At 34.8% G+C, this 21178-nt stretch overlaps 1 protein-coding gene across 1 annotated transcript in view; it reads left to right on the top strand.

Moving 5' to 3' along the window:
* The first annotated feature begins 788 nt into the window (after positions 1-788).
* The window catches only part of LOC129218502 (CREB-binding protein-like), a 53740-nt gene continuing 33350 nt past the window's right edge, over positions 789-21178 (top strand). The window contains exons 1-3 of the mRNA XM_054852788.1: positions 789-847; positions 962-1029; positions 2771-2918. Coding sequence (XP_054708763.1) covers positions 801-847; positions 962-1029; positions 2771-2918 — 263 coding nt within the window. The 5' untranslated portion in view covers positions 789-800. The remainder of the gene's footprint in view (positions 848-961; positions 1030-2770; positions 2919-21178) is intronic.

The following is a 21178-nucleotide window of genomic DNA, read 5'->3' as shown; positions in this document are numbered from 1 at the left end:
TGATAAATTGAATGTAGATAAATGCATGCATTTTAACTTAACAAGTGCAAGATCGGTTTTTAGACATTCCTATTTCTTTCTCCCCCCTCCCTTCCAATGACATCAAAATTTCCAAGATCACCAAGATCTCACTAGTTAAACCTGATATTTAGATCGACACTACTTACTGATTTTTAGATTTACCCCACTTACTGAATTTTAGATCTGCTCTACTTACGTGCGTAAATGAGTGACTGGACCAGTCTTGAAAAATTCTCCACCCCTCTCATGTGCGTTTTTGATTTAACTGACTTAGTTTCATCCGTTGCAGGTAATCTGTTGCACAACCTCTCACATATGTGTAATCATTTTGCAGTAACAAGCAATCTTTTTTTATCTTTCGTATACATTTTTTATATACACTTATCATTTTAGCTATATTTTAAATGCATGCTATTGTTATTGATATTTTTAAGCTATTGCATAAACTAGCATCGTTTTTACCCAGTTTAAGGATTATCTGCGGATTTGTTTATCCGCGGTTACAGTACCACCCTGTTCCGCAGATAATGAAGAGTTTACTATAAACTAAAAAAAGAAAAATGAAAGGCATACTGAACTTTTTTAAAAAATTCAATGAACAATTATCTTCTATTTTTCTATTTGTAACAACATTCACTTGTGCTAGAAGGCTTTATTTTATATATTAATATTTAGAATTTATTATTTGAATTGTTATTTTCATGCTTTTACCTAACAAAAATGATTAACATTAATACCCTTTTCAAAGATTTGTGGAATGCACCGACTGTGGTCGAAAGATGCACAAAATATGTGTTCTTCATTTTGATGAGATTTGGCCAGAAGGGTATGTATGCATCCTATACCTTTTTTACAAAGTATTAAGTCTTGTCATCTGCAACATTGATGTTTTGATAAATTTTCCAAATTTTTAATTTATTTAATCAAAAAACTTTTTAAGGTTTACATGTGATACCTGTTTGAAAAAGAGCGGACGAAAGAAGAAGAAAAATAAATTTACTGCGAAACGTAAGTTTTTTACCTAGTGAAATTTTTTTTTTTTTTGCATTGTTGTTGCATTTGATATTGCTAATGTTCTTAATAACTTTTTTTGAGTGTTTTTAACGATAACTGTATCTCAACAGTTGACACCAACAAGGCACAAGCTATATTACAGCTTGAGGACTTTGTATTTTCCAGGGATGATGTTTTACTTCATTTGAAAAAAATTAAAGAGACTAAGGCTCCAAGACCAGATAATATTTATCCAAAAATTTTAGTTGAATGTGCAGAGGAAGTAGCAGATGTAATTGTAAATATTTTGAATTCTTCTTATAACTCGGGGACAGTGCCAGAGGACTGGAAGCTGGCTAACATTACACCGCTCTTCAAGAAAGTTTTTAAGGGAGTGCGGAAAATTATAGACATGTGAGTCTAACTTCAGTGGTTTGCAAAATTTTCGAAATATTGATGAAAATTAAGATAGTAAATTTTTAAGAGACTAATAATCTATTGACTAGTTTTCAGTACAGTTTCAGGAAAGGTAAAGCTTGTGCAACTAATTTATTACATTTCTATGACCAAGTTACCATGATTTTAGACAATAAGAAGCCTGTAGATGTTGTTTACATTGATTTTCAAAAAGCTTTGGACAAGGTACCGCATGTTGCTCTACTTTAGCAAATTAGCTGATATAGGAATAGGAGGAAAAACTTTCATTTGAATAAAAAAACTGGCTGACCGGAAGGAAACAAAGGGTAGTTGTAAGGGGAAATTATTCTAACTGGAGTGAGGTTCCAAGCGGGGTTCCTTGAGGATGAGTATTAGGGTCTGTTTTGTTCATTGTTTTTATGAACGATATTCATAAAAATATTTCTGGAAACATGAATTGTTTTGCTCAAAGTTATGGGAAGTGTAGAAAATGAAGAACAAGCAAAGCAGCTGCAAGAGGATCTAGATCATATTACGGAGTGGGCTGATAAATGGGGTATGGCTGTTAATGTTGGGAAATGTCAAGTGCTACATTTAGGGCATGGAAATAAGTGTACAAGTTATTATTTGCAAGGTTCAGTCATTAGTCAGGCAGAAAAATATACTGATCTGGGCATCTTAATAAGTCCGGATTTAAAATTTAGCCACCAGTGCAGCATAGCTAGTAACAAAGCGAATAAGATGCTTGGGTTTATCAATAAATCTATTTCAAACAAATCTAAAGAAGTTCTTCTGCCCTTATATAGAAATTTGGTGAGACCTCATTTGGAGTATGCTGTTCAGTTTTGGTCTCCTTATCTTAAGATAGATATTAATGTATTGGAAAGGGCTCAAAGGCTGGCTACAAGGCTAATAAAATAGACTATGATTCCAGGCTTTGAAGGCTAAAAATGTACAGTCTTGAGCAAAGAAGAGATTGAGGGAACATGATTCAGTTGTTTAAATTTATTAAAATGAAAGATGTTACGGGGCTGAAGTTTAGCACTGAAAACAGGACAAGGGGTCATTGTTTTAAGCTATTCAAATCTCAGGCTAACATGGATATTAGGAAAAATTATTATTTTAGCTGGGTAGTGGAACCTTGGAACAGCTTACCGGAAGAGGTGGTAATGAGCAAGGGAGCAGATAGTTTTAAGAGGGCCATTGATCTTCACTGGGGATTGTAAATTGACTAGGACCAGTCTAGCTGGGCCCAGAGCCTGTTGCTGGTCGTCACTTTTGTATTTGTATTGTTTATTGCTTAAATTCACCTTTTACCCCTGACTTTACTTTTCAACAGGGCTTCAGCAATCAAAACTTGGACAACACATTGAAAATCGTGTGAATAAGCTTTTGAGGAGTAAAAAATGTGAAGCTGGAGCAATTGCTATAAGAGTTGTTTCAAGCTTAGAAAAATTTGCTAAGGTAGAACCTGGGATGAGAGCGAGGTAAGGTTTGATTTTTTTAACTCGATAAATTTTGATAACTAACTCATATGAAGATTCTGTTTTTAAGCATAACGTAACAAACTTAAGAAAAGGCAAGTAGTCATTTTCCCATTGACATTTTTGATTGGAACAAATCAACAAAGTCACAAGGTTTTGAGTGAGATTTTCTTTCCTCTTTATCTTTTCTTTTGCTATTGCTACAAACATCTAAAATCGTTAATTGTAACACAAAAATTTAAAAGTTCTGCCAGTCAAGTTAAATGTGTAAAAGCTGATAAATCAACATTTTCAACCAAATGAAACAGGGTGGCTACAGACTTGGAGAACTGGGAATAATCAGGGATTTTGAAAACTCTGAAAGAATCAGGGAATTTGGGAAAGAATCTGGGATAATTAAATTAAAACAGTTTTCAAATGTTGGTAGTCACCTGATTGTGTATTTTTATCTCTTACTGTTAAAATATTGACCAGAACTTAATGAATTAGTAAATTCTAATGTCTTTTAATCAAAGATTGTATAAGAGGGGAGAGGAGGAAGGAAGTGAGGTAAGTAACCCTGATTTAAGTAGTTTAAGGACACTTCTAGAAAATTTTAAGTTTTCAGAATCTTTCAAAAACTAAGTAGTTAGAATGCAGTTGCAGGCAATTTTTGAAGTTTGGAGAATTAAGGAGGATGGTTTAAAATTTCTCTCCTGGAATGTTTTAAAGGAAGCTAAAATCTTTTAAAAGTTTAAAACCAAACCCAGTGGCACGACAGCACATGAGGGCCAAAGCCTGCTGCGCCAGTCTCCCTGATCACGTGTTCTGGGGTGCTTGGCAGATTTTCTGGTTAAGTGGTCAGCCGAACACCTACCTCCCAAAGTTAAGTTTCCAAGTACGCTTGGTACTCATAGTATCAACCCATTGAAGGGATGAAAAGCTGAGTCAGTCAACCATGCCCGTCCAACCACTCGTCCACAATCGTAGGTACTGAAATGATGTCTTGCTGACATTTTACTCTTAAATATTTCAAGAACCAAACAGAATTTCAGAGAAAAAACTTTTTCAACGTCCAGCACTATTTTTGTTAAACACCAAACAGCATGAATTTTCATACAAATCTTGAGTTTGTATGCACTGTCTTTTATACAGATAACGAGTCTTGATCTGCCGCTATTGGAACTTGAATTTATTTCCATTGGCCAGCTGTCTGAGGCACAAATTTGCATAAATCCCTTGTTCCTTAGCAATTGCCAAGCAGTGTATAATGAGATTACATATGCTTCATGAGGTGATGGTGGTTAGTGACAACGGTCCACAGTCCCAAGTTTGATAAGTTAAAGAATTTCCTGAGACAAAAGGGGATAAAACACAAACCTTCAGCTCCATTCAAGCCATCCAGCAATGGTAAAGCTGAATGTTACATGTTCACGCTCGAGCAATCTCTTCTCGCCATGAAGGAGTATCCCGGCACTATCCAACAGAAGCTCAGCACTTTCTTGATGCAGTACAGGAAAGCACCAAACATGACCACCCTCCACAGTCTGGCAATGCTGCTGATGATGGGGGAAATTCAAACCTACATCGACTTGGTCAAAGCAGATCTGCAGGCAAGGGTCCAAGACAGAATTAGGAAGGACAGCTTCCAGTTTGCAGATCATGGCTTCCTCACTGGTGACAATGTAACTGTACTTCATTATCGCCATGGGGATAAAAGGTAGCAGTTCAGAAAAGTAATCAGCCGGGATGGACAATTTCACTACACCATTGATGTGAATGGGCAATTGTGGCATCAGCACGTAGATCAAATGAGGGAAAGGGGAGATCTAGAGAACCAGAACTGGGAATATTTCTGGTGAGTCCCTGGTAAATATTAGCAGGGCTCCCAAATTGTCCACTTTTCCCGCCTAAATCCGTTTTTAAGGGTAAAATTCGCTTTTGACCGCTTTTTAACATTTTGGTCCGTTTGGTCCGCTTTTATATTGTTTTTGCTTAAAAATCAGATTTTAAAAGTTTTCATCACGTTAAAAGATAGTGTGTGCTCTTCCTTCTATTATTTCTATTTCACTTCAGACTGACGTCATTACTCCAACTTCAACTGCTGCAGCATGGAAATCTAGCAAATGGAGAGGTTTGGGGGAGGAGTTATGACGTCTTCGTTCGCCCTTGAAAAACTTTGGAAAACTGTTTGAAAAAAAAAGTTCGTTTCCAAGCGCTTGAAAACCTTGAAAAAAAAATGAAAGTTTTTTTTTTAGTGCTTGAAATCAGTAGAAAATCATTGAATTGCGCTCAAATATTTTTCAAGAACATTTCATCAGTGCAATTTTCTAAACTTGAAGCTATTTTTCGCGACGCTACATATCGAAGCAAGTTCAAACGTTTGCAAGTTCAATCTTTCTGCATCTTATTAATATTTTGATATTTTTGACAATCACAAGTTATTTTAACATACATTACCTTATATTAGCTTATTTTATGTTTAATTTCAATAAATAATAAAGTACCTTTTTTTTCGGAACCATGGCAACATCAAACTTACTCGGACTTTGCAGAAAATTGCTTGTGGAGCTTGAGATTTCAATCTCTTTGCATCTTGTAAATATTTTGCTATTTTTGTCAGTCGAAAGTTATTTCGACATATGGCACCTTGGATTAGCTTACTTTTTGTTTAATCTATATATATAAAAATCTCGTGTCACGATGTTTGTTCGGGGTAAACTCCGAAACTACTAAAGCGATTTTAATCAAATTTCACAACTATATGTAATTTGGCCCAACTTAAAAGATAAGCTGCTTTTTATTATTTTTTATTGCAAATTAAATGCTAATTATGCAATTATCGTGTGTATTAATTTAGTTGTATGAATTCTTAATAGATGGCGCTCTAGGTTAATTCATCCTCAAAACATTTTATTCTTAAGTTAATTAAAATTTACAAAAGATAATATGTTACGGATATCGATAGTTATCAATTGTATCGGCGTAGAAACGAGGAGGATAGTGGCCACACTTCCAATGTAAATTTTAAATTCTGCAAATCAAGTTGAAATTGATAAGCGGCGGGTAGTTGCATTCTCACCACTGCTTTTAAAAACGTATTGGGCTTATATTAATGTCGAGTTTTGCAGCTCCGCGTATTCCGTCAAGGTCTTTTGCAACGGTTATGAAGGTCCTTATTAGGTCGCATTTGACGGACGAAAATGACGACATAACACGATGAGGAGATATATAAGCAACAACGAAGCTATCTGGCAGAATTTAGTTTCTTCATATACGTAAAATGCCTTTCTGGCCGGCGTCTTTCAGGTCGAAAACGATCAACGAGTATATTTTACGAAAGATATTTTGTACGAAGAACACTTAAACCACCAAAAACGACACTGATTTTTTTTTTTTTTTTTTTTTTACCGTGTGTTAAACCCTAATGTGTTCGGCCGATTCTCAGAAATAAAACTATTCACCAGTATTCCACGCTTTTTTATATGCACTGTAAAAAAAACACACGAAATGTCACTATTTTTTTCCTTTTGGGATCATAAAATGTCAGGATTGTATAGGTCCTTAACAATTTCCTTTGAAAATCAAGTATCTGCGTCAAAACGTTTCCTGAATTTCTACAAAAGTCATAAATGCAGACTTATCACTGTTGCGTAAAATATATTTAATTCCCAGTTTAAAGACTAACTGAGTGTATTTATTAAGTGTATCGAATTCAATTTGGCTACGTTCAGCCTATATTAAGCTTCCAATGATAGTGAATGATCCTCTGAATTCCGTAGCATTGTTGGTTTTTGGACTCATGGTTCTTGACTGCAATTATGTTTCACCTCTCGCCAGGCTTGCAGTAATACTTTTGGAGCATTCTTGGAAAAGCAGGAATGTGTCAAGCTTTTGTATTACACATACCTAAGTTTCCTCTGAAGGTCCAGATACATAACTGGCTTTTAGCAAGGGAGATTAATGAATTCTTCAGGAAGATTTCTGGATTATTTCAAGAAGGTAAATGAATTTTAGCGATGAATTGACTTCACTGCCATCGTATTAGCCCCTCCAGATTGACGTAATTCAGTTTCACTTGCTTCCCAATGGGGGCAAGTGAATCTCCGGATTCCGTAACTTTCCAAAAGTAACAAGCAAGTAGAATTCTTTGTGCATGCTTTCAAGTCCTTCTTAGCAGTGGCTATACTTGCGATAATAATTTTGGCACTTTCTTGGTGAGTCGAAAAATGTGCCAAGCTATTACTTTTGATCTTACTTCGGTTCTCTCTCAAGGTTTCAGTGAAATGATTGTTTTGAATCAGAGAGGTTTCTGAATTCTTCAGTAAGACTTCAGGATAATTTTAGGAATGTGTCTGACTTTTAGTGGAAAACGTTCCTATTTTTTGCAAGATAAGTTACTGGCAGAAATTGTGCGTATTTGCTGCTCATTATTTTTCAGAACGTTTATTAATTGTTTTGGTGTAGTGTTGAATAAAATCAGAAAACCATGGAAGCCATGTAAACAAAGAACACAATATTATCTATCTCGGGCCAAATTAAAGTCAAGACATTTGTACCAAAACTTCAACTGTGCAACAAAATGAAACTGTGCATCCAAAACAAAGTGAATATGTTTTTTTGCTTTTGTTTTCGGAAAACATTCCTGGACAGACAGGAATATTGGCGGACCGTTAGTGGTCGAGAGTTTAATACATATCACGATGCATGTCGCGAATTGTAATTATTGGTGGCACACAACACACAATCATTGGAAGTTGATACTTTCTAATGCAGGTTTGAAATAACGAGAAACAGTATTCGTCAACTGTTTAAAAAAATTTTGACGACAAACTTTCCCAACTCAATCATAATTTCTGTGGGGACACTATATAAATTTTACGCTTGAAGATGTACTCCATAGAGTTAAACAAGCACACCGATGTCCAAATCTAGATTTTACACCAGAAATGTATAATGAAGTCTTAGTATTGATTGAAGATTTATGCATCTCAATTTCAAATTCGTTATTTAGCCATTAAGGTGTGCTATCACCTGATCGATTGGTCACCGATTTAGTTAACACTGATATGCAACAAGAAAAAACAGTGCAATGACGCTGTCTTAGCTACAATTGTTGAGAATAATGAGCCATTGCTGACAGATGAAAAAAATAATTCATAACCAGATTGTGCTGATCGTTGATGCTGAACAAGGCTACACAACAATGATAACAAAGCCGTAAACATTTCAATTGAATTTTTAAATTATCTGAATACACCAGGAATGCCACTACATGATTCCTGGTTGAAAACTGGTTCACCAATTATTCTTCTTCGCAATTTAAACTCACCTAGACTATGCAACGGTACACGTTTATTCATCAAAAGTGAACAATTTTGACAGGAAATTTAAAAGAAAAATTTTCGTGTTGCTAAGTAATCCATTAATACGTCATAATTTTCAAACACATTTGAAAGACTTCATTTTCCGATTCGTTTAGCTTTTGGAAAGACCATAAATATATTTCAAGAACAAGCAATGTCTTCTTTCGGTTTGGACTAGAAACATAAATACTTCTCTTACGGGCAACCATATATCGCCTGCTCACACTTGGAAAGTTATCATACTTTTCGTATTAGCAAAAGACTGGTTAAGCTTAACATTGTGCACAACTTAGTGCTTAGACAGTTTTCAGTTTTCAAATAATAGAAACAATAGTTCGAAGTCAATGTTATCTACTTCATTGAAAAAATTTGATTTTTATATGTTTTTTATTTAGTTAGTGTATTTTGTAAAGAAGTTATTGATTACAAACTATAGAGAAAGCTGAGGTGAATAAAATGTAGTGTAGAATCTAAAAGTGTATGTTGGTTCATTCTTAATTTCTAAATTCCGATATTTTGCAAAAAGATTTAATATTTACTATCACTTTCAATTTTTTTTTTTTTTTTTTTTTTGGCCAATGTCATACTTGCAAAATTTACTAAGCTTAAATATAGTGCTTTTACAGTTGAGAATTTAGTTAGTACTTACTAAATTTAATATGTATTTACTTCAGCCTAACACGCCCATTATCAATCTCATATGTTTTAAAATCGGCTGCACTATTTAAAGTTTTATTAAAAGTATTAATTTGATTCTATCAAAATAGTAAATAAACGATTATTTTAATTCAACTACTTTGCCACAGCAACGCGTGGCTGGGTCAGCTAGTTTTAATATATAATAATCTTTCTTATTTTTGGAACCATGGCAACATTGCACTTGGACTTTGCGGAAAATTACTTGCCGTATTTGAGATTTCAATCTTTTTCCATCTTGTAAATATTTTGACATTTTGGGTAATCGGAAGTTATTTTGACATACGCCATCTTAGATTAACTCATTTTATGTTTAATATTAATAGACACTAAAGATTCTTATTTTTGGAACTGCAGCAACTTTGCACTTATTCGGACTTCGCGGAAAATTGCTTGTCGTGTTTGAGATTTCAGTTTTTTGCATCTTGTAAAAAATTTGATATTTTTGGCAATCGGAAATTATTTCAACATACGCCACCATATATTAGCTTTCTTTTAAAAAAAATACAGTAGGCGCCGCTTAATGTGATCACTTTGGGACAAATACAATTTGATTGCAATAATCGAAAAGAATCCAGAAGACACAAAATAATGGTTTTTTTCCAATTAAGGTGCATTTATTTTGGCAACCTCAAATTAAAATCACAATGACTCAACTGAATGCAGTTTTAAATTATAAATTATTAAATTAACAGAATAAATATCTGAATTGTAAAAAGTTAAAGCTAAATTATGCAATTTTTAATCACATAGTAATAGGTGAAGTAAAATATGACCGTTTTCCCAGACATTCCTAAACCAGTTTCAAAGCAAATACAGCTTTTCTATCTTTTCCAGCATGGTTTTGCTTGGTGTTTTTATTTTAATTTGACTTCTCTTTGTTTTCAATCTCCACAAAATTCTTTAATAGTTTACAAAGTAATGGCAACAATGGAGGTCCTACATCAATGCCTGCAACATGTCCAGCGACTGAATTTTTTTAAGTGCAGAAGATAGTTTTCTTAGGGGGAGTCTGTGGTCACTGGGGGAGAACTTTCTGTAGCTTCATTCCTAGAAAAATTTTGAACTGCTATTGAAACCACAAAATGCTACACAGAAAGTTAGTCTCATCAGGCTTTGCCTTTATATTTCTGTTAATTGAGGAACAAAACCTGGGAAAAAATTCAAAGTTTATGAAAAAGTGATAACAATAAATGAAGACGCTGATTACAATATCCGACTTTTTTAATGCGTGTTAATATACAAGTGTTTCACAACTTCGTGATTCTGATAACATTAAGCGAATGATAACATTAACTGTGATCACATTAAGCGGCGCCTACTGTATTAATAGATAATAATCTTTCTAATTTTTGGAACATGGCGGTATTGCACTTACTCGAACTTCACGAAAAATTGCTTCTTGTGTTTGAGATTTCAATCTTTTTGCATCTTGTAAATATTTTAATATTATGCACAATCGAATGTTATTTTCACATCTGCAGCCTTAGACTAGCATATTTTATGTTTAATTTTAGTTAATAATAAATAAAGAAATTTTTGGAAAGCATGCCAACAGTGATCATACTTTGAAAAAATTTGATTCTCGTGTTCGAGATTTCAGTCCTTTTGCATCTTGGAATTATTTTAATATTTTCGGAAACTGGAAGCTATTTTCACTTGTGCTACCTCAGATTATATTATTTAATTTTTTTTAAAGACTAAAAACTAAATTACTTTTGTATTTCTTTGAGTCCTTGTTTTTTATTGAAAATACTCATCATGAGCATTTTCAATTTGAAAATATAGCTCTATGGATCTGAACTTGCGCATTGCTTAACTACATTAGTTATGTTGGCCCTCGGGAAAAGGACCAACGGATGTGGAATGGTAAGTTCGGGAGAAATGAAGCAATGGAAACTGAATTTCAATTTAAATAATATTTTATTTAAAACACATGTATAAGTGTAAATAGGAAAAACAAACATTCAACATTTATAAAAACAAATTCCCATAAACAAATTAAATATTTCCCCCCAACATACATCAAGAAGAAATATCACATTATTCGTTTTCTCTAAATTTCAGTTCTAAAATGTCCTCAATAAACAACCCTAAACAGCATGCCACATTTCCAAGAAAAAACTATTGGAAAAATTTCATACCCTTGTAAGTCCACACAAGCACTTGGCACACAAAACATGAAGGCCACCTCCATCAATAGGATGAACTTTTGAGTTGAAAAAACCACACGTCCACTCGTAGACGACAGACCATCCTCTGTCAATGGTCACTCAGGGCTGTCAACTACTACGCATTTGGCGTAGTAACTACGCATTTATCTAGCTCACTACGCACTACGCATATCAACGCAAAAAATACGCATTCGAGGTAATCGAACGAGTTTTTCTTTTTGAAGAAAAAATTTGCAAATGCTTGCCGTGGAGGCCAAGAAGTCAGCCGAGCAAACGAGGCTACGATCCTCCGATCACCCGATGCGAAAGTTTAAACGATAGCCTCTCTCCCTCTCTCCGTGGCGCGTCGATGACGTCATCCGAGAAGAGAGAGTTGCCCGTGATCGGAAAATTTTTCGCTTCGTGAGAATGCGCGCGCAGGCGTATTCTTGATTCTGATTGGATTGTAGACTCGGATGCTTTTCTCTCTTTAGTTAGAAATCGATTATCGCTTGTTTATCACGTGGTGAAGAACGCTTTCATTTTTTTTGCTGTCGTTGTTTCCTGCAATGTCGGGTGAGAACTCTAAAAAAAAAGGTTCCGATCAAAAGTTCAAGTACACTTACACGGAAAAATGGCCTTGTATACGTCCATCGGAACTTTCCGTAAATCATGCATATTGCACGCTTTGCAGTACAAACTTTTCTGTAAATCATGGTGGAGTGTACGACTGTTCTCGTCACATTTCCTCAAAAAAGCATCAAGATATGGCGAAAGTAAAGTCTCAGACAAAGTCTTTGCCTTCATTGTTCGTGAAAAGTCCTGATCCATCTGCTTTGAGTTTGATCAAGGCGGAAATGCACTTCACATCGTTCTTGATTGAACATAACCTGCCATTGAGTGCATCGGACCATGCTGCACCCTTGTTTAAGAAAATGTTCCCGGACTCGAAAATTGCAAAAAGCTATTCGTGTGCGCGAACTAAAACAACTGCTTTAGTTAAATGTTTGGCAGAGGAAACAACATCAGACATTGTTTCTATTCTCAAACAATCACCTTTTTCTATGGCAACTGATGGGAGCAGTGATCAGAACACAAAGAAACTGTATCCCATTGTTGTAAAATATTTTGATTCATCGAAAGAAAAAATAGTTTCTGCGTTATTGGCTCTTTTAGAATCTTGTGATAACACTGGTGCTGGAATCTTTAACATTTTAAATGAAGAACTTTCCAAAAAAGGAATCCCATGGGAAAATTGCATTGCATTTGGATGTGATAATGCGAACACTATGGTTGGGCATATAAAAGGTGTGGCGGCTCACATAAAGAATGTGAATTCAAAGACACACATTCAAGGATGCTTATGCCATCTTATTCATATTTGTGCGCAAAAATCGGCTAAAGAACTTACATTTGATGTAGAATCTCTTTTGTTAGACATTTATTTTTATATGGATAAAAGCTCCAAGAGGAAGAAAAGGCTTCTAGACTGCCAAGAAATGTTAGGCCTTAAGCCTCATAAATTATTGAAATATGTATCGACAAGATGGCTGTCATTGTTGGATTCCGTAATTCGACTTTTATCGCAGTGGGAAGCAGTTAGTGAGTTTTTCTGTAATATTTCCAATGATTCTAAAGATTGTAATGAAAAAGTAAAGAATGTAAAAAGGTTAATTCAGTCTCCTGAGACCAAGTTGTATTTATTGTTTTTAGAGGCAACTTTGCCCTTATTTACTAGTTTGAATGTTCAGCTTCAAACTGATAAACCAATGATCCATGTCACTAAAAGATATTTAAATTCCTTTTTGATGGATCTGTTAGTTAGATTTATTAAGCCCTCTGCTGTGTCAGAAGCCTCAAGTTTATGTGAAATAAAGTATGATAAGCAAAGCTGCCAAAAGGCTGATGAAGATTTGGTTATTGGTTCGAAAACCAAATCTTATTTAAATGAAAATCTTAGTGTTGAAGAGAAAAAAAAATTTTATTCATCGGTTAGAAAGTTTTATCAAAAGGCTTGCTCATATGTTAAAAAAAAATTCCCTCTAAACAGTGATTTATTGAAACATGCTGAAGTTGCTAATTTAAATTTAAGGAAAGAAGTTTCTTTTTCATCTGTGAGATATTTTACCGACAACTTCCCAAAACTTGTTTCTGTTGATGATATGGACCAGCTAGAAATGGAATTTTCTAGGTATCAAGTAGAAGATTTTGACGGTGAAATTTTAAAAATGAACACAGACGAAGCTTGGGCAAGTATATCTAGCTTTTGTGATGGCAATGGTTCATCAAAGTATATTTTTCTCCCAAAAGTGATGCTAAGTATTCTACTAATTCCTGTTAGTAATGCAGGGTCTGAAAGAGTTTTTAGCATTGTCAAAAACAACCTGACTGATTTTAGATCCACATTAAGCACTGAAACTTTAAATGCTTTATTAGTTGAAAAGATTAAAATGATTTGTAGCAATGAATCATGTTATTCTATGGAATTTTCTGATGAACAAGCTGCTAAAGCAAAGCGTGCTACTTTATTGTCATTAAAAAAGTATTAATTGTTGCTGTAATTATCTTATGTTTCTTTTTTTAAATTTCTCTTTGTTACAAAGAGAAGGTAGGTGACTTTTGTTAAAACATTTCTAATAGAATTGTTTGCAATTTTTTTTAGAATTTGCTGCTTTTACCTGAGTTTCAGCTTGACTCATAATTAAAAAAAAAGATCTTATTTTTCTGAAATTGTTTTATGTAGTATTTTTACTTAATATACACTGTTTTAAACATAACTCCCCCCCCCCCTCCCATGAGTTGTAGAGGGTTAGGGGGAGTAAATTGAACCGTACCAGAAAACTACACATTAACACTTAAAACTACACATTTTTTTCCTTCTTACTACACATTTCTAACTTATATAGGTTGGCAGCCCTGGTCACTGCATTCCGGGCACACCCATACCACAGTAGAGGACTCCTCACCATATGCAGTACAGGAAATTATTTACCTGGTTTCTTTGCCAAACAGGAGAACATCCAGTAGTAGAGTCTATTAGAGGTCACCTCACCCTAATAGGGGACACGCAGTGGAAGAAATGCCTCAACCCACACTGAACCCGTACGTTCCGACCAGCTCGGAACCTAGGATGAGCAGCTTCAGTCCTTTGGTCCTGTTAAGCCTAATTCAATACATCAGCTCTTTCTTTCTACTTAATTTTATTTTCATAAAACCGCCTTCTAAACATAGGGTACTGTTTTAGAACTTATCCTGCACTTCAAGCAGGCAAAACAAACTTTAATTTTACATTTCTTTCATAAACTTCCACGTCCCCTGCGTGGACAAATCAACCAGAGCTCACATGCTCACATCAAAACAAACCGTCTTCAGAACGGAAGCAAATCATAAGAGATCGATTGATTGATTGACTTTCTATTTAAACCATCTCTGTTACCCTGACGCAATGACGTGACGTCATCAAAATTTGCATCTATTGCCTCTCAAAGCAACTCAACACAGTTACTATTTTAACTGTTGCTATTTTAAATTATCTTCTTCACTGCTTTCAGCAGAAAGATCCTCAACTCTGTGTTCTGACGTCACGTCCGCCGATGGGCGAAATACGTGATTGACTTGTTGGGTGTTTAGACACTTGGGAATTTCATACTTCCGCCGGATAATTTAAGTCTTTTAAAACCGGGAATCTTTTTCTCGGATAGGTTTGAATTTACAGATAAGTTTTAAACAATTTAAAATACATTCTAGCTCTTTACGAATCTCTCCAAGAACCAAAATAATGGCTTTTGCCAACAAGTTATTCAGTAAATCAGGCTCAAATTTACGTTCAGTGTATTTGTCACTTAAGCAGCATTTGCATATATTTGGATATGGCAACTTCAATAAAATATTTTCTTATTAGTTATTTTTATATATACTTAAAGACAGTTACAATACCTTGGTGGCAGAACAACTAATACATAAGGGGAGGTGGGGCACGTTGGTCCACTTTTTTACTTATTTTTCATCTCATCAAAAAATTTAATGATTACTTCGATTTTCTACAGTAAGTTTCACTAAACACTTCTCAACACCACAGATTTTTTGGAAGTGTTGAATTGAGAAACTTTTTTTTCGTCAATTTTTTAATGGAACCTCGTAAAGTGGATCAACGTGCCCCATGGGTGGGGTACGTTGGTCCGCCTGGTGTGGGGCACGTTAGATCGCATAACTCAAACAACATTTGTTATACTTTTAGTGATAAATACTATTAAGCTTTGTAACTACCTTATTCTCTGTTGTATGTAGAGTGAAAAATATTAAGTTTCAAGATCAATATAACATATTAAATTGATTTTTTGATAACTCGTCTTTTTTTAAAAACAGCAATAAGCATTCACCATTAGTACACAATTATGTTTTAAAAATCAAAAGAAAAATCATAGAATATTGTTATAGTTATTGAGATTTAAGAGCAAAAAAAGTTCTTAAATAGGGAAGTTTTCATTTTTTCAATTTTATTTTTATATGATAGAGTAACATTGTATGAACATCATAGGTGAAAAATTTTTTGAGATACGATGAGTAGTTTTTTCAAAATTAATTTTTAAAGTTCAAGTGCTTGTGACGTCAAATGGCACAGGAAGTGACATCCTGCGCTCTTCCGCCGCGGGAGAAGCCAAAGGACGTGCAGTTGGCTTCCAAGACGAAACGTAAGGCTTACCTCCTCGCATTTCTGGAACATTAAACGTCTCATCCTCTCAGAAATATTCGAATACCATCATTGATGTTACTTGAAGAAAATTATTAGATTGTGCTTTAACGAATCCGGCCTCCATAGTGTGTTCAAAAGGATTATTGAATTTCTAAACAATAAAAATATCAGCGCGCTCAAATTATCCGTAGCGAAAACAATTGGATCTTCAATGGAAGGCAGCCCATTAGTGCCCTGTGACGTAAGCTCGTGACGTTTCAGAAGAGCGCACTTTTGTACTTGGATTTTTTAAAAACTCATTAAAAATCAATCACGGTGCTTTAAAATTCGGCTATGGTGAATTTTTTGGTTTTGAGGTGTCGATTAACAATATCCAATAGTCAAAATATGAACATTTAATAGATTGCAACTTCCCTATTATGTGGGGTAGGTTGGTTGGGTCCAACGTGCCCCACAAAGAGACCAAGCTACCCCACCTTCTTGGTCTGAAAAAGTGTTATCATAATTTTTTTCTTTCTGAAAAAAAATGAAAAAATTGCCAATCATATCGAACCATAAAGGATTTTACTTTAAGGAAGGAGTTCAATTTTTTTCACGCAATCTTGATGAAAACCATTTTAAAAAAAAGTTAGTTTTCTGAAAATTACTCAGGACAACTGAAATAACACTTTCTGGAATAAAATTTGTTCAATATAACTGTACCATGTGATTTCATTTTAGGATTTGTAGGACCATAGTTGCTATTTGTTGGTCATAAAATAAAATAAAAAATATTCATAGTATTAAAATAATTGAGTCCAGTCCAATGTGCCCCATGGGACAACGTACCCCACCTCCCCCTACATGTGAAGAAATGATTTGGATACTTAACATACTAATAAATGATTTGCAAACCTCTAGTATTTTTTATCTTAGGCAGTAGCATAGCCAGAAATTACCTCCTGGGTTGGGTGTTTGGACATAAACTCTCATATGCTTATAAACTACCATATTAGGGTTGGAAATATGTGTTAAAAACAAGGGCTCTGGGGGGGGGGGGCTCATGGCCACAAAACTACAACTTCTTGTCTTGCAGTACCTTATATCAAAATGAATTCTGTTTAAACTGGTTATGTGAAAGTGTTTGTAAATGACTATGTGCTAAGATGTTTACTTTAAAAGCTGTATCTAAAAGGTCTTAACTAGGTATGCACTGATATTATTGATAATCAGCCAGTTTTCAGTAGTTAATTAGTAGAAAATTTACTTTTCAGTTAAAATTGCTCTGTAAAATCGTTATTTACATGCTTGCTTGTCACTCCCCCCCCCCATCCAAATGTTTGTAAATAATATAATGAGATGGATAAAAAAAAAATTGCACAGAAGGTGATAAGGAATTGTATCAGTAAAAATCATTATTATAGTTAATTATCGAATTATCTTCACGGATTTAGCAGCAGGCAGCTAATATGCCTTTTGGTGCTTCCCTGGATTTAACTATGAATGGTCCTCCCAAGATCCTCTTTTTAATCCTAACTGGTCCTCTTTAGTTCCCTTTTTGATCAAAAATGGTCCTCTTTTACCCTTTTTTATGGCTAAAATGTGTTGGCAGCCCTGTATTAGCATTTTCCAATTTCGATTTTTCACTGTCATATTTGTTGATTACATATATACCTGAAAATTAAAATAATGAAATAAGATAATTCTGAGTTGGTCTACATTGCGTCAATGGTTAAAAATTTCTAACAATAAAAATTTCTCGAATAGTTCAGTTCAGGATAAGATTAAAAAGAAAAAAAATAGATTGTTGTGAGCTGTGCTATGTATAGTGCGGCTGTGATAAGTTGAGCTATAACATTGGCAATATTTACCTTTTCTTAGAGAAATTAGATAAATATAGAGATACATAGATTAATAGTTATAAGGATAAAAAAGATAGATAGATACAGGTATCGATAGATTTAAATACGTGTACAGAGATAAAAATATTGATGAAAATGATTTTCAGATAACCATCAACTTTACTTTAGCAGTCAGCAAAGGCAACATTCTTGGAGTACGAAGTTGAATGGCATAAAAAGCTAATTGTGCAAAAGGCGAACCATCTATGCATTGAAAGCAGCTAGTATAAAGGTTGCCCAAATGAAAAGTGGACAAGTTGAATAAAAGTAACACATTTAATGTAAATCAAAAGAGAAATCGCCCTGGGCTTTGAGACACAGGTACCAGCGTTGCAGCAGCAAGTACATGCCTTTGCTGCAGGAAGATCAGGGCTGATTTCTAAGGAAGTCCTGCACAGCTTCCTTCATTTCATCATCCAAATGGAAACGTTTCCCCTGTAATGCTCTCTTAAATGACCCAAAGATGTGGAAGTTACAGGGTGAAAAGTCCAGACTATAGGGGGGGTGCTCCAAAAACGTCCCAACGGAATTTGTTAAAAGAGCAGGTTAGGGAGTTAGGCACACACTTCACTGTACCGCAGATGTTCGCGGGTTCACTTTGGGGGAACCATTCCTTTACTCAGGCTGAGTTCGTAAATGATTTCACGCCAGTTAATCCTTCGATTAGCTCAGATCATTTCATTAACAAAGGCAATGGAATCATTGGTGGTGGCGATGTTTGCTTGGCCCAGTCTCAGCAGATCCAATGTGGTTTGCTGTCCTTCTTGAAAACCTTTACAACACTTGTTTACAGCCGTACACGACATAAATAGTGGTCACCATACACTGCTACCATTCTCGGATAGATGTCCGCATTACGCTCACCTTCCGCAACCAGAAATTGTACTTTCCCGTGCTGTTCTGAACTGGACGCATTCATGGATAGCAGGACTTTTCTTTTGTAAATTTCCTCTACTGCAAACAGATTTCACCGCTGAACAGCATATGAGATGCATACTAAGGTGGGTCGAAAAAGACTTTTTTCTTTCGCTAATCAGTTTCTAATACTGAGGAAAACTTGCGCATTGGCATCCTAATAATGGGAGAAATAATTTTTTTTTTAATTTGAAATCGCGCAAGAGCCCTCAAGTTGAGAAAAAACAGAAAAAAAATTGGCAATTTTTAAAGATGTATAAATTTTTCAAAAAATAATTTTCTTCATTTCTAATAGTATGCAAACTACAATTTATAATTACCGAAATGTATAGAAAAAACTTGGGGGCACTTTGTCGACCATTTGAATTTGTGCAGAAAGTCTTAAAATACCATTTAAGTAAAAGTCATACTATTTCAAAAATTCTTAAGCTGACATAAAGCTATAAAAATATAGTATTAAATATCTGTTTTTCTGTTTTAAATACATTTCTCTTATGATGAAATGACTGAGGACTCACTACGTGCAGGCCCGTCATTTCAAATTTTACTCATCCCCACCCAAATGTAAATTTATTAATTTTTATAAGCCTTGGTGGTGGGAGTGGGGGGAGACAACCAACCACCATCTGAACTCCTGAATAACAGCCTAAAATCAGGTAGCGGTGGCAGAAAGTAAAGTCCAGCTCACCACCCTATCCAATCAACCAACCAATTTGAGTGTGATTCATTACACTGAAGTTCTTTAAATTTTGACTTTGTATGAATTGTTCTTGATCTGATTGCTATTTACTATGAAAACCTTCTAGGTTTCCATGCTTGCAACAGTTTCTTGCAGCCTCTGTCACAAGTTTTGCACATCTCTCTACTGTTTGAGTGTGGTGGTATCAAATATTCAAGCTACGGCAAGACTTTGACTTTCACTGAAGTTCAAAGTCTTCTGTTGCCATATTTGACAACAACGGTAGTGGTATCAGAGTACAATTGAGCCAATCAATAAGTTTATTATAATCAGTGGCTTGAAAATAAATTAATGAAAGCTTGAAGAATCCTGACGGCTCATTTCAGGCTTTCAGATTCTCTTGTAGCCTAATTCTCGAATGTGCTGTGTGTAGTCCAATATCATCGCCACATCACATTCTCTGGATGAAGAACGAGTTTCTAAGAATGACTGTATCAAGGATTTCTTTTAATGTTATTCGGTAAATGTCTTGTTTGAATGACCTTTAGTTTATCTTTGGTCCGTCTTTCACAGTGTAATGCATCTTAATATCAAACCGAACAGGAGCGTAGGTCTTAACTATAATTTTCCAGTATCTGCATTACACTTGTTGAACTAATTTGGGAAACATTAAAGTCCTAATACCCAGTTAGCGCAGTTAGCCGTTCAGACTAACTGAGGAGTCTGGGACTCTTAACAGCTAATTCTGGATCACTTGAGAAATAAGTAAAGCATTAAAATGGATGTTTAATATTTATTGAAAGCCAAAGCCCTGTCATAACTTGAATATTTGGCCCACATTCAATCGGTAGAGAGGTAAGCAAAACTTGTGACAGAGGATGAAAGAAAATGTTGCAAGCGTGAAAACCAAGAAGGTTTTCATAGTAAATAACAATCATATCAAGAACATTTGATACGAATTCAGAATTTAAAGAACTTCAACATAATGAATGACATCCAAATTGGTTGGTTGATTCGGTAGGGCGGTGAGTGGGGCTCGACTTGCTGCCACTACCACGTGATAGGGCCCGTCCTTTAGGGGTTCAGCAAGTGGTTCATTGCCCCCCCCTCCATTGAGGCTTTGAGAAATAAATAAATTTACATTTGGGTGGGCTTTGCTGTTTTCCGTTGAAACTTCCAATGCATTTGCACCCTTTGACACCCCCCTCCCCGCTGGAAAAATCTGAAATGATGGGCTTGCAGGTGGTGAGTCCTCAGTCATTTCATCATGAGAGAAATGTATTTAAAACATAAAACGGATGTTTAATAGTATATTTTTATAGCTTTATGTCAGCTTAAGGTTTTTCGAAATAATATGACTTTTACTTTAAAAATGGTATTTTAAAGCTTTCTGCATGAATTCAAATGATCAACAAAGTGTCCCTAAGTTTTTTGTATACATTTCGGTAATTATAAATTGTATTTTTTATACTATTAGAAATGAAATAAATCAGTTTTTGAAAAAAGATATGTCTTTAAAAAATGCCCCTTTTTTTCTATTTTTTCTCAACTTGAAAGCTTTTGCGTGATTTCAAATTTTTTAAATATTTTTTTAATTAGTTTACCCGTTATTAGGATGCCAATGCGCAAGTTTTCCGCGCTATTAGAAATTAATTAGGAAAAAATTGTTTTTCGATCCACCCCAATACCTATCTCATTCCACTCTTTATATGCTTGTGCAGTGGTGATGTAATCAAATCATTCATTCTGACATTGCATGCGTCCACTTTTCATTTGGGCAGCCTTTATGTATGTGTATAACATACAGGTAGTTCTCAAAATAATTGAAACACCTGCGAAAAAGTGAAATTTTTGAATGCGCTTTATACGAAATAAAGAATATAGTTAGACATCTGGTTTTTT

Source organism: Uloborus diversus, chromosome 3, assembly GCF_026930045.1.
Source record: "Uloborus diversus isolate 005 chromosome 3, Udiv.v.3.1, whole genome shotgun sequence".
Classification (NCBI taxonomy): Eukaryota; Metazoa; Arthropoda; class Arachnida; order Araneae; family Uloboridae; genus Uloborus; species Uloborus diversus.
Note: the sequence above shows the minus strand (reverse complement) of the source record. Positions and strands in the feature narration are given on the sequence as shown.